The sequence below is a fragment of the Oncorhynchus nerka genome, linkage group LG15, assembly GCF_034236695.1.
Source record: "Oncorhynchus nerka isolate Pitt River linkage group LG15, Oner_Uvic_2.0, whole genome shotgun sequence".
NCBI lineage: Eukaryota > Metazoa > Chordata > Actinopteri > Salmoniformes > Salmonidae > Oncorhynchus > Oncorhynchus nerka.
The window spans coordinates 33252283-33267137 of NC_088410.1; the positions used below are offsets into that span (position 1 = coordinate 33252283).

At 43.3% G+C, this 14855-nt stretch overlaps 1 protein-coding gene and 1 long non-coding RNA gene across 2 annotated transcripts in view; one reads left to right on the forward strand and one right to left on the reverse strand.

Moving 5' to 3' along the window:
- The window catches only part of LOC115142447 (ubiquitin carboxyl-terminal hydrolase 43-like), a 107982-nt gene that overhangs the window by 66597 nt on the left and 26530 nt on the right, over window positions 1-14855 (forward strand). Inside the window, 1 exon segment of the mRNA XM_065001516.1 lies at window positions 9258-9420. Coding sequence (XP_064857588.1) covers window positions 9258-9420 — 163 coding nt within the window.
- On the reverse strand, window positions 10181-14089 carry LOC135560174 (uncharacterized). The gene is made up of 2 exons (XR_010458736.1): window positions 13002-14089; window positions 10181-12351 (listed from the first exon to the last, which is right to left on the reverse strand). It is a non-coding gene; the product is annotated as an uncharacterized LOC135560174 (long non-coding RNA).

The following is a 14855-nucleotide window of genomic DNA, read 5'->3' on the forward strand; positions in this document are numbered from 1 at the left end:
AATATGTATCATTATGGACACCGTTGGCTCTTTTAACCTGTGACAAGACAGGCCCTCATTTGGCGGTTCAAATCAGCCAGTCACGACTCACTCTCACTCACTCACTCACTCACTCACTCACTCACTCACTCACTCACTCACTCACTCACTCACTCACTCACTCACTCACACACACACACACACACACACGTCCCAGCCCTCCTTTGGCTAGTACGTATGTGCCTTAGCCTGCGTCACTCCCCCCTTTGGGCTACAGACAGACAGTCACACAGTTGACCCCCGGCGCTGTCCAGACTCCACACCATGATTAATGGCCCTGTGTGTGTAATCTCATTTCATGTGAGTGTGTGTGTGCGGGCATGTCTGCCTGTCTGTCTGTCTCAGTGTCGTGTGTGGATCTCATAACTCTCTCTACAACATCGGCACAACCTGAGCCCCAGCGGGCACAGCAGAGGCACAAAGCCAATCTGCTCACCGGCTAATAAAAGTCCCAAATTGAAATGGGGAATTTGGTTAGCGAAGGAAAGGTTTCGATTTCTCATGTCGGATAAGAGGAAGTAGCTCAGCGGGGGACTGGGAATCAGGCCCATTACCTCCTGGTGGGGAGTCAAAATTAACAGAGCCTAAGAAATGGGTTGAAAACATTAGGAGAGGGAGAGCGAGAGGTATAAAATACACACTGGCTGGTAGAACAAAGGCATGCGTTTGTGTCGCACTGGCAGAAGAGAAAGACAAATATAACTTTAGGTGAGATGTTTTTAGGCGGAAGTCATAGTCTATTTTAAGAGACGGATTTTATGGATGGGTGTTTTGCTCTGGAGGAATCGTCTCCACCGTTTCATGGTTCTGAATTTCTGTTGGGTTTTCATATTAGGGATATTGGATAAACCCTTCTCCTTCATACACTGTAGTAATGAGATTTGTTATTTGGGAAAACAGTGTGGTATAGCCATGGAGTCAAGCGCTCATGATAGAAAACACCCCAAAAAATCTAGGAAACTTTATACAGATATGACAATATCCGATTTCATCTCTCAACAGAACAGTACATACAGTACATAAATGCCTTCAGTTGGAGGAAATCTCTGAAACTTTCCTTTTTTTAGACACTCTTACTCTACAAAAGGCCTGTTGTCCCTGAGGTAATCAAAGAGTCTATCAAGCTCTCGAGACAGAGTTGTCTGTTTGGCGAGGTCGGAGAATCAGGGCTGAGAGAGGGTTTGTGTGAAAGAAGAGGTGCCCTCTGGGAAAGGTGGCGAAGCAGGGACATATCCACCCAGATAAAGGAATCTGTCGATGGACACAGACACAAACACACACACACACACTCTCACTCTTTCTCCACCACTGTATTCAGTATTCATCTCCCTTCACAATGGACAGAGGAGTTCTATGGAAAGCAACTCCGGTAGAATCTCAGTGTGAGTTTCCTTTTCATCCTATCAAAATGCTAAAAGCTGTGGACTGGAGACACGGTTGGGGTTGAATGTTGTGTAGCTCTGAGGTGTTGGTCTGAGCAGCGGAGGATGCGTAAGCACTTACACAGAGACCATTAGATCTGCCTTTAGTGAGCTCATGTTATTGTTATTGTATTGTTATATATTCACACACTCAAGGCAAGCATCTTTAAACCAACACACACACACAGGTTGTGGATGTATCTGCTAATGGGTGGTGAAGAGAATGCTGAGAAAAAGGCCCAGCTGTGCTCAATGGCTCAGCCCACATATCTCCATCTGCTTTTACAAGGCAGTTCTTCAATGATTGATGATGTGCTGTTTATTAAACCCATCGTCTGAAGTACTTCTAAAAATACTGAAGTTTGAAAGATGAATGGGAACCATTTGTTTCACGTTAAAGTTTGTGTTTGATTGTGACATTGTGTACACATGCACCATGTTACCATGTTACATTATATTTACAAAAGTATGTGGACACCCCTTCAAATTAATGGATTTGGCTTTTTCAGCCACACCCTTTGCTGACAGGTGTATAACATTGAGCACACAGCCATGCAATCTCCATAGACAAACATATGCAGTAGAATGGCCTTACTGAAGAACTCAGTGACTTTCAACGTGGAACCATCATAGGAACCCACTTTTCCAACAAGTCAGTTTTTCAAATTTCTGCCCTGCTAGAGCTGCCCTGGTTAACTGTAAGTGCTGTTATTGTGAAGTGGAAACATCTACGAGCAACAACAGCTCAGCTGCAAAGTGGTAGGACACACAAGCTCACAGAACGGGACCGCCAAGTGCTGAAGCGCATAGTGACTAAAAATGGTCTGTCCTTGGTTACATCACTCACTACCGAGTTCCAAACTGCCTCTGCACGCAATATCAACACAAGAACGGTTTGTCAGGAGATTCATGAACTGGGGTTTCCATGGCCAAGCAGCTACACACAAGCCTAAGATCAACATGCGCAATGACAAGCGTCGGCTGGGGTAGTGTAAAGTTCGCCGCCATTGGGCTTTGGAGCAGTGGAAACGTATTCTCTGGAGTGATGAATCACGCTGTTTTTCATGGTTCGGGCTAGGCCCCCTAGAGTCAAATGACGGGATTTCTTAACGCTACAGAATACAATGACATTCTAGACAATTCTGTGCTTCCAACTTTGTGGCAACAATTTGGGGAGGGCCTTTCCTGTTTCAACATGACAATGGCCCCGTGCACAAAGCAAGGTCCATACAAAAATGGTCAGTGTGGAAGAACTTGACTGGACTGCACAGAGGCCTGACCTCAACCCCATTGGACACATTTGGGGTGAATACTGTGAGCCAGGCCTAATCGCCCAACATCTGTGCCCGACCTCACGAATGCTCTTGTGGCTAAATGGAAGCAAGTCCCCACAGCAATGTTCCAACATCTAGTTGAAAGCCTTCCCGGAAGAGTGGAGGCTGTTATAGCAACAAATGGGGGACCAACTCCATATTAATGCCTATATACACTACTGTTCAAAGTTTGGGGTCACTTAGAAATATCCTTGTTTTTGAAAGAAAAGCAAATTTTTTGTCCATTTAAAATAACAATCAAATTGATCAGAAATACAGTGTAGGCATTGTTAATGTTGGAAATGACTATTGTAGCTGGAAACGTCAGATTTTTAATGGAATATCTACATAGGCGTACAGAGGCACATTATCAGCAACCATCACTCCTGAGTTCCAATGGCACGTTGTGTTAACTAATACAAGTTTATCATTTTAAAAGGCTAATTGATCATCAGAAAAGCCTTTTGCAATTATGTTAAAACATTATTTGACTACCACCACTGATTTCTGAATGCTAGAGTTGCTATGCCAACCAGCTTTTAAGAAATGGAGTTTGCATTAAGCAGTCACTTCTTCTAAACCTAAAAGGGGACAACTTCTACATGTTATGCAGCGCAAACGGCCAAATATCCAAATCGACATAAGTAACCACATTGTGGGACTGTTAAAATACATAAATCATGACGGATTTGACAAATATTCACTTTGTTCCATCAGATTTGTTGAATTTTAGTCTGGTCAATGAAACGTCTGTGTTGCATTGACTCCTTTAACGCATCTATTGGGACAGCCGAGGAACCACTTTGGAGCCCTTTTTTCGAAGAGTGTGTTGAAAGACAGTCTTTTAGCTGTTCGCAGCAGGGCCGTGGTGTTTCATCTCTGGCACTGATGTACTGTTACGTCAACAAAATTGCTTCAGATACATGAGTTAATTGATTTCCTCACCGTTATGCTTTACTTCTGAGTAAACATCCGGAGTAATGTCATGGCATATTTAACACAAGCCAATCAGAGATAGGCAGGAGTGGGAGATGGCCATTCAGAAAGAGGGAGGGAACAGGTTTAAAGTCAGTGAAGAATGCCATCCATGTGAAGATACCAGTTATGTAGTTGTGGTTTTAGACTCTAGGTATACATCCACAGAGGATGCAACAGCCTGATTACAACCACATACCAACATTCCATCAGTGAGCTAGAGCTTCCTCTGCTTGTCTTACAGCCTCTATAATCTCTGACTGTCTGTGTCGTATAATTTACTGGATTTTAGACCCAAGACTCTGTTTCCTTTTTTGACTTATTCACTATAGATGGCACAGATAGATAACTTATCAAGATACATGTTGCCGAGATACCAGGAGGCAACCGTGGAATCAATCATAGGCGCCAGGACAGCGGAGTCAATCACCACCTTCCGGAGACACCTGAAACCCCACCTCTTTAAGGAATACCTAGGATAGGATAAAGTAATCCTTCTCACCCCCCCTTAAAAGACCTAGATGCACTATTGTAAAGTGGCTGTTCCACTGGATGTCATAAGGTGAAAGCACCAATTTGTAAGTCGCTCTGGATAAGAGCGTCTGCTAAATGACTTAAATGTAATGTAAATATAGGGATCAGAAGGTCTTCTGGGACCTGGTGTGGCGGTGATGAGATGCAGGTTTGGAATCCGGCGAGGGGGAGGTCTATATATCTCTCTCTCTCTCTCTCTCCCCTGACGTTTTCCTCCATCTGTCATTTATCCAAGCAGCAGACAACTCAGGTGTCCTCTGGTCACCCGTGGTGATGGCAACCAGACACAGGAAATGTCGGGACGTCTGTCTTGTCTAGGGCTTGTACCCTCTCCTGCCCTCCGCCGGACCCCACTACCCCCTGGGTATTTTTAGCACAGAGTGTGAACAGAATTAACATGGGTCACCTAGACAAGGTGACAAACCAGGACACTGAGCTTGTAGGAGCAGAAAAGCATTTGAAAAGGATTTTGTGGTATTTACTATTACACAACAATAATTGATTTAGGTTGAGCATTCAATTCAGCAGTCACAGGCACAACAACCAGCTGGAATTTTATGACCAGACTAAACTGAAGCACCTCTGTATGTGCTGAAGCCTGCAGGCTCGCCAGATAACAACAGCTTTATGCCTATGACCTATATTCACAAATAGGTTGTAAACCCACTTTTTATTTTTCTACTGACATCTCAAAAGTATTATGTTTTAATCCCCCTGTCATAAAAGAGACTAGAATGTCAAGTCATCATCAATGAGCCAATATTCATACACAGTGCCTTGCGAAAGTATTGATTTGTTAAAAAAGTTTGAAATATCCAATAAATGTCGTTCCACTTCATGATTGTGTCCCACTTGATGTTGATTCTTCACAAAAAAATACAGTTTTATATCTTTATGTTTGAAGCCTGAAATGTGGCAAAAGGTCGCAAAGTTCAAGGGGGCCGAATACATTCGCAAGGCACTGTATTCTCATCTTGTCAGACAGAGATAATCGAGTCGTCATCCGGCATGATGGCACTTCAGGGAACACAGTTTTAAATAAGGCTCTGATATTAAAACTAGCTTAAAGGAGTGAAGCAAAAAAAAGTAGGCTTTGGTAACTGCGGTGAAGAAGTAGATCCCTGGGGGTTATTGTAAAAAAAAAAAAATGATTAGAGCCGTAGTTATTTTGGTCTTCATTACAATACATATCCCTCTTCCTATGTGAATGTGAGACAGGTGCTGCGGGTGCTCTGGTGCAGTGCGCTACAATGTTCCAATGTCCTCGTGCGACCACCCTGCATCCCTACATCTTCTATACTGAACAAAAATATAAACCAAACATGCAATAATTTTAACGATTTTACAGTTCATATAATGAAATCAATCTATTGAAATATATTCATTAGGCCCTAATCTATGGATTTCACATAACTGGGCAGGGGCACAGCCATGGGTGGGCATACCCACTGGGGAGCCAGGCCCAGCCAATCATATTGAGTTTTTCCCCACAAAAGGGCTTTATTACAGACAGAAAGACTCCTCAGTTTCATCAGCTGTCTGGGTGGCTGTTTACAGACTATACCGTAGCTGAGGAATCCGGGTGTGGAGGTCCTGGGCTGGTGTGGTAGGGTGTGAGGCCGGTAGGGTGTACGGCCATATTCTCTAAAATGGCGTTGGAGGTGGTTTATGGTAGAGAAATTAACATTACATTCTCTGGCAACAGCTTTAGTGGACATTCCTGCAGTCAGCATGCCAATTGCACGCTCCCTCAAAACTTGAGACATCTGTAGCATTGTGCTGTGTGATAAAACTGCACATTTTAGAGTGGCATTTTATTGTCCACAGCACAAGGTGCTCCTGTGTAATGAGCATGCTGTTTAATCCGCATTAAATCAGCATTTAATCAGCTTCTTGATATGCCACACCTGTCAGGTGGATGGATTATCTTGGCAAAGGAGAAATGCTCACTAACAGGGATGTAAACAAATTTGTGCACAACATTAGAGAGAAATAAGATTTTTGTGTGTATGGAACATTTCTTGGATGAAATATGGGACCAACACTTTACATGTTGTGTAAATGTTTATATTTTAAGTCAGTATACACTACCGTTCAAAAGGTTGGGGTCACTTAGAAATGTCCTTGTTTTGAAAGAAAAGCAAATGTTTTGTCCATTAAAATAGCATCAAATTGATCAGAAATGCAGTGTAGACATTGTTAATGTTGTAAATGACCATTGTAGCTGGACACAGCTGATTTTTAATGGAATATCTACATAGGTGTACAGAGGCCCATTATCAGAAACCATCACTCCTGTGTTCCAATGGCACGTTGTGTTAGCTAATCCAAGTTTATTATTTTAAAAGGCTAATTGATCATTAGAAAACACTTTTGCAAAGGAAATGTCTGTGACCCCAAACTTTTGAACGGTAGTGTATATCAACTCTAGACACTGATTTTGTTCACTGCAGTATTGACACAATGAAGATAATTGGGTAAGCATCAATGGAATATTGGAGTAGGTAAGCCCCAAAGCATCAATGGAATATTGGAGTAGGTAAGCCCCAAAGCATCAATGGAATATTGGAGTAGGTAAGCCCCAAAGCATCAATGGAATATTGGAGTAGGTAAGCCCCAAAGCATCAATGGAATATTGGAGTAGGTAAGCCCCAAAGCATCAATGGAATATTGGAGTAGGTAAGCCCCAAAGCATTAATGGAATAGCTAAAGAGAGAGAGAGAATTGTAGTGTGTGTGTCTGTGTGTGAAAAAATTATAGTGAAATTATAGGTCTAAAAAGAGAGGGGGGCGGAGAAAGAGAGCGATAGAGAGACAGAAGTAGGGAGGGAGATGTGAGTGTGTGACAATTGTAATTAAACAGCTCAGTCCCCGAAGAGACACTCCAGCGACACTCCCATTCTACTAGCACTGCTCTCCCACTCTCTCCTCCTTGTCTCTCTCTCCCCCTCTCTCTCTCCCTCTATAAATCCCTCTCTCCTGGCTGGCTGAGAAAGAAGGAATGAGGGCGAGGGTGTTAGAATGACAGTCTGGCATGGGGTTCTCCCCTCAGACCCTGTCTGGAAGATACAGCAGCCAGACAGACAGACCCACCCGCACTCCTCCCCGACTCAGCTATCCCAACAGAGCATTGCTTTCCTGAGTCATTTCAGGACATAGAAGTGTAGTTTTTGTATATGTTTAAAATAGCATACTTGTATTGTCTTGTGGGAGAAGTAAGCTTTTGTGTCCTTGGTATTTAGTTATTTGCGTATGCTCCTTATAGTCGTGGTAACAGGCTGGCCTTTCTGTGTGGATGGAAATGAAACTGGCTTTGGCCTTTCAGTGCCTTTTATCTTCCCAGTGGGGAATTCAATATCAGAAAGGTGGGGGGGGGGGGTGAGAGGGTGAGAGAGAGAGAATGGGTAGGCAGCAGTCAAAAGGGCAGACAGCAATGACACGGTGTCAAAATAGCTTCCACATGATTTACTATCCGATGGTTGAGAGGAATCAACTAAGCCAAAAGCTATTTCAATTTATCTTGTAAAATGGGATACTTGATCATTCATTCATTTGGTCTTACTCACCAAAGGCCATGCACTGGTGAATACAGTTGAAGTCGGAAGTTTACATACACTTAGGTTGGAGTCATTAAAACTCGTTTTTCAACCACTCCATAAATTTCTCGTTAACAAACTATAGTTTTGGCAAGTCGGTTAGGACATCTACTTTTTTTCATGGCTTTAGAAGCTTCGAATAGGCTAATTGACATAATTTGAGTCAATTGGAAATATTTGAAGGCCTAACTTTCAACTCAGTGCCTCTTTGCTTGACATCATGGGAAATCAGAGTAAATCAAATTGACAATGACCCCAAGCATACTTCCAAAGTTGTGGCAAAATGGCTTAAGGACAACAAAGTCAAGGTATTGGAGTGGCCATCAAAAAGCCCTGACCTCAATTCTATAGAACATTTGTGGACAGAACTGAAAAAGCGTGTGCGAGCAAGGAGGCCTACAAACCTGGTGAAGTTACACCAGCTCTGTCAGGAGGAATGGGCCAAAATTCATTTGTGGGACACTTGTGGAAGGCTACCGAAACCTTTGACTTAAGTTAAACAATTTAAGGCAATGCTACTAAATACTAATTGAGTGTATGTAAACTTCTGACCCACTGGGAATGTGATGAAAGAAATAAAAGCTGACATAAATCATTCTCTCTTCTATTATTCTGACATTTCACATTCTTGAAATAAGGTGGTTATCCTAACTGACCAAAGACAGGGAATTTTTACTAGGTTTAAATGTCAGGAATTGTGATAAACTGAGTTTAAATTAATTTGGCTAAGGTGTATGTAAACTTCCGACTTCAACTGTACATCCGTTGGTACTCAACTGGTGGCCTTTTCTCTGGCAGCTTCGATATCTGAGTTGACATGATACGATGTTACAGTACACTTCCTGTGCTCCTGAATGATTAGAGTCTCTCAGTACATGCACCGCTGTGTGTGTGTGTGTGTGTGTGTGTGTGTGTGTGTGTGTGTGTGTGTGTGTGTGTGTGTGTGTGTGTGTGACACATTTCTACAGTGATTAATTGCTCGGCGGCGTTGAACAAGTGTGTTTAATTAAATCCTCAGATAATTTAAACATTTACAATGTTTACGTTGCCCGGGAGACAGAGATTCCGCCTCCTACACACACCCCCTGTAGCTATTACCTACGATGAATCAATGTTTACAGTCAATTTTACAACGCCACCCTTTGGGTAAATCACAATTGTTGCTCAATTGTATAATGATTTTCACTTAATACGGTTTGTTTTCACAGTTGTGGGTGGTGTCAAATGGTGTCTTTTTGAGTCATTGAAACCTGATAGAACACCTCTTAAACACACTCTGGCACAAGCTACCCCCGTTATGTATACGACCTTGTGTCTGAGCTCAACTTTGACCTCTCTCTTGACCCGTGTCTAACCTTTAACCTCTCTCTCCTCTCTCAGGCTTCCACCACAGCCTCCCATCCTCCCCGTACACCTCAGGGCCAGAGGGTCAAAGGTTACCCCCATCGACCACTCTGTCCTCAGAGTTTCTGAACCACGGTGGCTCCACCAAGGTCCTCCTCGTAATCTGCAACACGGCAGGCTCCGGCCAGCAGGCTGTCAGGTGAGTCAGGTTTGGTTGATTGGGTGGGAGGGAGGGAGTCTGGATTGGTTGATTGGGTGGGATGGAGGTAGGCCATTTTGAAAATATGAGGTGTTTATAGCGAAATAGTATCTCATGGGTGAAACAGAGGAGTTATGAGAAACGATATACACCAAAAGTTTGAACAGAGTGTATTTTATAAGGGCAAAAGCTCTGCTTTCTCTTTACTAGTTCCAGCTGTAACGAGTACCCACTGGGCCCAAGGGGACGTACTCCGAGTTCCATTTTCCAGTTCACATTACACAGGTTGCGTTTACACAGACAGAACAATTCTGATCTTTTTCCACGAATTGGTATTTTGACCAATCAGATCAGCTCTTTTGCCAATACTTGGGCAAAATATCGAAATTGGGCTGATATAGAGGTATGACATCATTTTTTGGCATCTTTTAAAACATGTATTTTTTCCTACTGAGAATCAAAGGGAGCATCGCTCCTGAGAGAAACCAAATACTGTAAATCCCAGTAAACAGCTTTGAATTATTCAATATCCATGAGAGAGAGAGCAAAAATAGGCCGATTCCCGCTAATTATCTAAACCTACAGAGAGATGAACCTGGAGAAGAGTCCCCTAAGCATGCTGGTCCTAGGTCTCTGTTCACAAACACACCCAACAGAGCCCCAGGACAGAGCCCCAGGACAGCAACACAATCAGACCCAAACAAATCATGAGAAAACAAAAAGATAAGTACTTTACACATTGGAAAGAATTAACAAAAAAAACTTGCAAATTATAATTTTATTTGGCCCTAAACAGAGAGTACACAGTGGCAGAATACCTGACCCAAACTTAAGGAAAGCTTTGTACAGACTCAGTGAGCATAGCCTTTCTATTGAGGAAGGCCGCCGTAGGCAGACCTGGCTCTCAAGAGAAGACCTGCTACTGTATGTGCACACTGCCCACAAAATTAAGTGGAAACTGAGCTGCACTTCCTAACCTCCTGCCAAATATATGACCATATTAGAGACACATATTTCCCTCAGATTACACAGATCCACAAAGATTTTAAAAACAATCACGATTTTGATAAACTCCCATATCTACTGGGTGAAATACCACAGTGTGCCATCACAGCAGCAAGATGTGTGACCTGGTGCCACAAAAAAAGGGCAACCAGTGAAGAACAAACACCATTGTAAATTCAGCCTATATTTATGTTTATTTATTTTCTCTTTTGTATTAGAACTATTTGCACATCATTACAACACTGTGTATAGACATAATATGACATTTGAAATGTCTTTATTCTTTTGGAACTTCTGGGAGTCTAATGTTCACTGTTCATTTGTATTGTTTATTTCACTTTTGTTTATTATCTATTTCACTTGCTTTGGCAATGTTAACATGTGTTTTCCGTGCCAATAAAGCACTTAATTTGAATTGAGAGAGAGAGAGAGAGAGAGGTAATAACACTCACTCCAGCCAACTGCCCACTATTGGCCCATGCCTGTCAATCAAAAAGTAATTTTGAGTTGTGTATGCTGTCATATACTGTCTGTCTGCTCCCTCCTCCACACACTCCTCTTGAGTGTGTATGCTCGTTTGTGCACATACGTGTGTGTGTGTGTGTACGGGGAAACAGAGAAGGGATATTCTCATGGTCAGCCTGTTAATGTCAGGAGGATATTTGAGTACCTGTGGAGGCCTCATCTCAGCCACTTGTGTCTCTGTTTCATCCCATGCCCCCTGACTGGCACATGTCAACTGTGGTTGGCTCAGATTGCTGCCTGTTTGACAGAAACCTTCTCTCTCTCTTTCCCCCCAACTGTCTTTACAACAGAGGAAAAGCCTACAGATCATAACCTCATAATGTTGTTAACAGCTGATATTGGGCCAGTTTGACAGGCACAGATTAAGCTCAGTCCTGGACTAAAATGCAATAGAGATTCTCCAGTAATGTGTCCAGGTAACCAGACCATTGAGTAGTTACAGTTGAAGTTGGAAGTTTACATTCACTTAAGTTGGAGTCATTAAAACTCGTTTTTCAACCACTCCACACATTTCTTGTTAACAAACTATAGTTTTGGCAAGTCGGTTAGGACATCTACTTTGTGCATGACACAAGTAATTTTTCCAACAATTGTTTACATACAAATTATTTCACTTATAATTCACTGTATCACAATTCCAGTGGGTCAGAAGTTTACATACACTAAGGTGACTGTGCCTTTAAACAGATTGGAAAATTCCAGAAAATGATGTCATGGCTTTAGATGCTTCGAATAGGCTAATTGACATAATTTGAGTCAATTGGAGGTATATCTGTGGATGTACCTTCAAACTCAGTGCCTCTTTGCTTGACATCATGGGAAAATCAAAATAAATCAGCCAAGACCTCAGAAAATAAATTGTAGAGTCTGGTTCATCCTTGGGAACAATTTCCAAACGCCTGAAGGTACCACGTTCATCTCTACAAACAATTGTATGCACGTAGAAACACCATGGGACCACGCAGCCGTCATACCGCTCAGGAAGGAGACGCGTTCTGTCTCCTAGAGATGAACGTACTTTGGTGTGAAAAGTGCAAATCAATCCCAGAACAACAGCAAAGGACCTTGTGACGATGCTGTAGGAAACAGGTACAAATGTATCTATACCCACAGTAAAACGAGTCATATACCGACATAACCTGAAAGGCCGCTCAGCAAGGAAGAAGCCACTGCTCCAAAACCGCCATAAAAAAGTCAGACTACGGTTTTCAACTGCACATGGGAACAAAGATCATACTTTTTGGAGCAATGTCCTCTGCTCTGATGAAACAAAAATAGAACTGTTTGGCCATAATGGCCATCGTTATGTTTGGAGGAAAAAGGGGGATGCTTGCAAGCCGAAGAACACCATTCCAACCGTGAAGCACGGGGGTGGCAGCATCATGTTGTCGGGGTGCTTTGCTGCAGGAGGGAAGGAAAATTATGTGGATATATTGAAGCAACATCTCAAGAAATCAGTCAGGAAGTTAAACCTTGTGTCACACCCTTCCCATAGTTTACTTTGTATATTTCTATGTTTTGGTTGGTCAGGGTGTGAGCTGATTGGGCATTCTATGTTTCATGTCTAGTTTGTCTATTTCTATGTCTGGCCTGATATGGTTCTCAATCAGAGGCAGGTGTTAGTCATTGTCTCTGATTGGGAACCATATTTAGGTAGCCTGGGTTTCACTGTGTGTTTGTGGGTGATTGTCCTTGTTGCTGTCTCTGTGTTACTTTAAACCAGTATTAGGAGGCTGTTTTGGTTTTTGTGTTACGTTTTTTGATTCGTGTGTACTTTGTTTCATTAAACATGGATCGCAATAGCCACGCCGCATTTTGGTCTGACTCTCTTTCACCTAAGGAAAACCGTGACACCTTGGTCACAAATGGGTCTTCCAAATGGACAATAACCCCAAGCATACTTCCAAAGTTGAGGATATTCACCCTGGGCTCACCTTGTGTCTAGTAGAACGTTTGAATGGATGATGATCATACATGTCTTTGGGGTAGAGTTTGGGCCTTGGGCTAACCTAAAGGAGAAACAATTCCCATAACAGTAAACAATGGCTTACCTGCTCACTCTAATAAACCAGTTTGAGGGACGGGGTGGCAAGGACAGACTGTTTCACACAGACACACACTGAAGTCTCAAAACAGCCTTCTCCGGTTATATGAGAAACCAATCTAAGCAGGGATAAAAAAATATGTTAAATTCATTGAAAATACTTTCTTCTAAGTTTTATCATTGGGATCACTGACTGACTAGTTCTTTCTCAAATCCACACAATGCTATTGGAAATGTAAATCCATCATTTAAAAAAACACATTCTCAGCCAAAATGTTCTCATGCCTGAAATATGCTTACAATGCCGCATTGAAAATACTGGCTTTCTCTTCACTTGTAGTCATGTGATCATTAAATACATGTTGAGTTGAGAGACCTTGTCATGTCCTGACCATAGAGAGCCCTTATTTTCTATGGTAGAGTAGGTCAGGGCGTGACTGGGGCTTAGTCTAGTTTATTATTTCTATGAGAGGTTCTAGTTTTGTTTTTCTATGTTGGTGATTGGTATGAATCCCAATTAGAGGCAGCTGGTAATCGTTGTCTCTAATTGGGGATCATATTTAAGTGGCATTTCTTCCACATGTGTTTGTGGGATATTGTTTGTGTAGTTACATGTTAGCACTCCATTGTCGTCACAGTTAGTTTATTCTTTATTGTGTGGTTCACTTACTTTAAATAAAAAAGATGTGGAAAACCAGATCACGCTGCACTTTGGTCCGATTATGCTTCCAACGATCGTGACAGAATATCACACCACACCAGGACCAAGCAGCATGCTACAATGGGGAAAATAGGTTGGACCTGGGAGGAAATAATGAAAGGACAAGAGATCCTTCCTTGGCAGGAGTCACAGCAGACGCAAGGAGAGAAGGGAGAACAGCGACGCCGCCAGGGTTCGCGGCCACAAGGGAAGCCCGAAAAACTGCCCGAATGTTTTTTTTTTTGGGGGGGTCGGCGGAGTCTAGGTGTGAACCAGTGACAACATGGGAGGAGGTAGAGAGGTGGTCGGTTGACCCAGGGAGAGTGCCAGAGCCCGCCTGGGAGTCAATGGAACAGTGCGAGAAGGGATACCGGAGAATGGAGTTGGCGAGGAGTATACGGCAACGCAGGTGTTTGGAGGAGCGTGTTACCAGTCCAGTGCAATCTGTGCCGGTCCCCATCAGGCCTCCAGTCCGCCTCCCCAGGTACATCCTGTTTCCTCCCCGGCGCCCTGAAGTGCGTGTCACCAGTCCGGGGCCACCTTACCGGCCCCAATCACACGGCCCAGTCCTGTGCCAGCTCCATGAGGTCCGTGTCACCAGTACGGTACCACCAGTGCTGGCCCCACGCACCAGGCTTCCTGCGACGACCAGTCCGGGTCCACGGTCCAGGGTCAACGGTCCGGAGCTTCCAAACACGGCCCAGTCCAGCTCCATGGCAGGAGCCTTCCACTGCACCGAGGTCCAGTCCAGGCACAGTGTTAAGCCTGGGTCCATGGCTGGATCCGTGGGATGAGCGGGTTCTTCGGCCCGCACCAGAGTCGCCACCAAAGATGGTGGATTCGCGAGCTGAGCGGGTTCTTCGTCCCACACCAGAGCTGTCACGTCCTGTCACGTCCTGACCATACAAACCATATTGTTTGTGTAGTTGCATATTAGCACTCCATTGTCGTCACGTTTCATTTATTGTTTTGTTGTGTGGTTCACTTACTTTAAATAAAAAATGTGGAACCTAGATCACGCTGCACGTTGGTCCAAGTATGCTTCCAACGATCGTGACAGACCTGCTTAACTACGTTTAACATTCAAAAGGCCACAGGGTTGTAATGTACTCTACTTTATGCAAATCCAAACATATGCCCTTCACAAACTGCAAAATAACA